This window comes from Aptenodytes forsteri, unplaced genomic scaffold, assembly GCF_000699145.1.
Source record: "Aptenodytes forsteri isolate BGI_AS27 unplaced genomic scaffold, ASM69914v1 Scaffold168, whole genome shotgun sequence".
NCBI lineage: Eukaryota > Metazoa > Chordata > Aves > Sphenisciformes > Spheniscidae > Aptenodytes > Aptenodytes forsteri.
Genome location: NW_008796047.1, coordinates 263283 through 263568, shown reverse-complemented (window position 1 = coordinate 263568; position 286 = coordinate 263283). Strand labels below are relative to the sequence as shown.

At 62.2% G+C, this 286-nt stretch overlaps 1 protein-coding gene across 1 annotated transcript in view; it reads left to right on the top strand.

The window, feature by feature from the left end:
• The window catches only part of BMP1 (bone morphogenetic protein 1), a 41178-nt gene that overhangs the window by 30759 nt on the left and 10133 nt on the right, over positions 1-286 (top strand). The window contains exon 18 of the mRNA XM_019473900.1: positions 10-223. Within this exon, the coding sequence (XP_019329445.1) occupies positions 10-223 (214 nt within the window). The remainder of the gene's footprint in view (positions 1-9; positions 224-286) is intronic.

Genomic DNA, 286 nt, shown 5'->3' with positions numbered 1-286 from the left:
CCTCCGCAGACCTTCTCAGAGCTGGACGTGGAGGCGCAGCAGGAATGCGCCTACGACCACCTGGAGATCTACGACGGCAAGGATGCCAAAGCCCCGGTGCTCGGCCGCTTCTGCGGAGCCAAAGAGCCCGAGCCCCTCGTCTCCTCCGGCAAAAAGATGTTCCTCAAATTCGTCTCCGATAACTCCGTCCAGAAGAAGGGCTTCGAGGCCACCCACGCCACAGGTACCACCGTGGGGCTGGGGAAACCTCCTGGTTATGGGGTGGGAGGAGACTGTGGACCTCCCT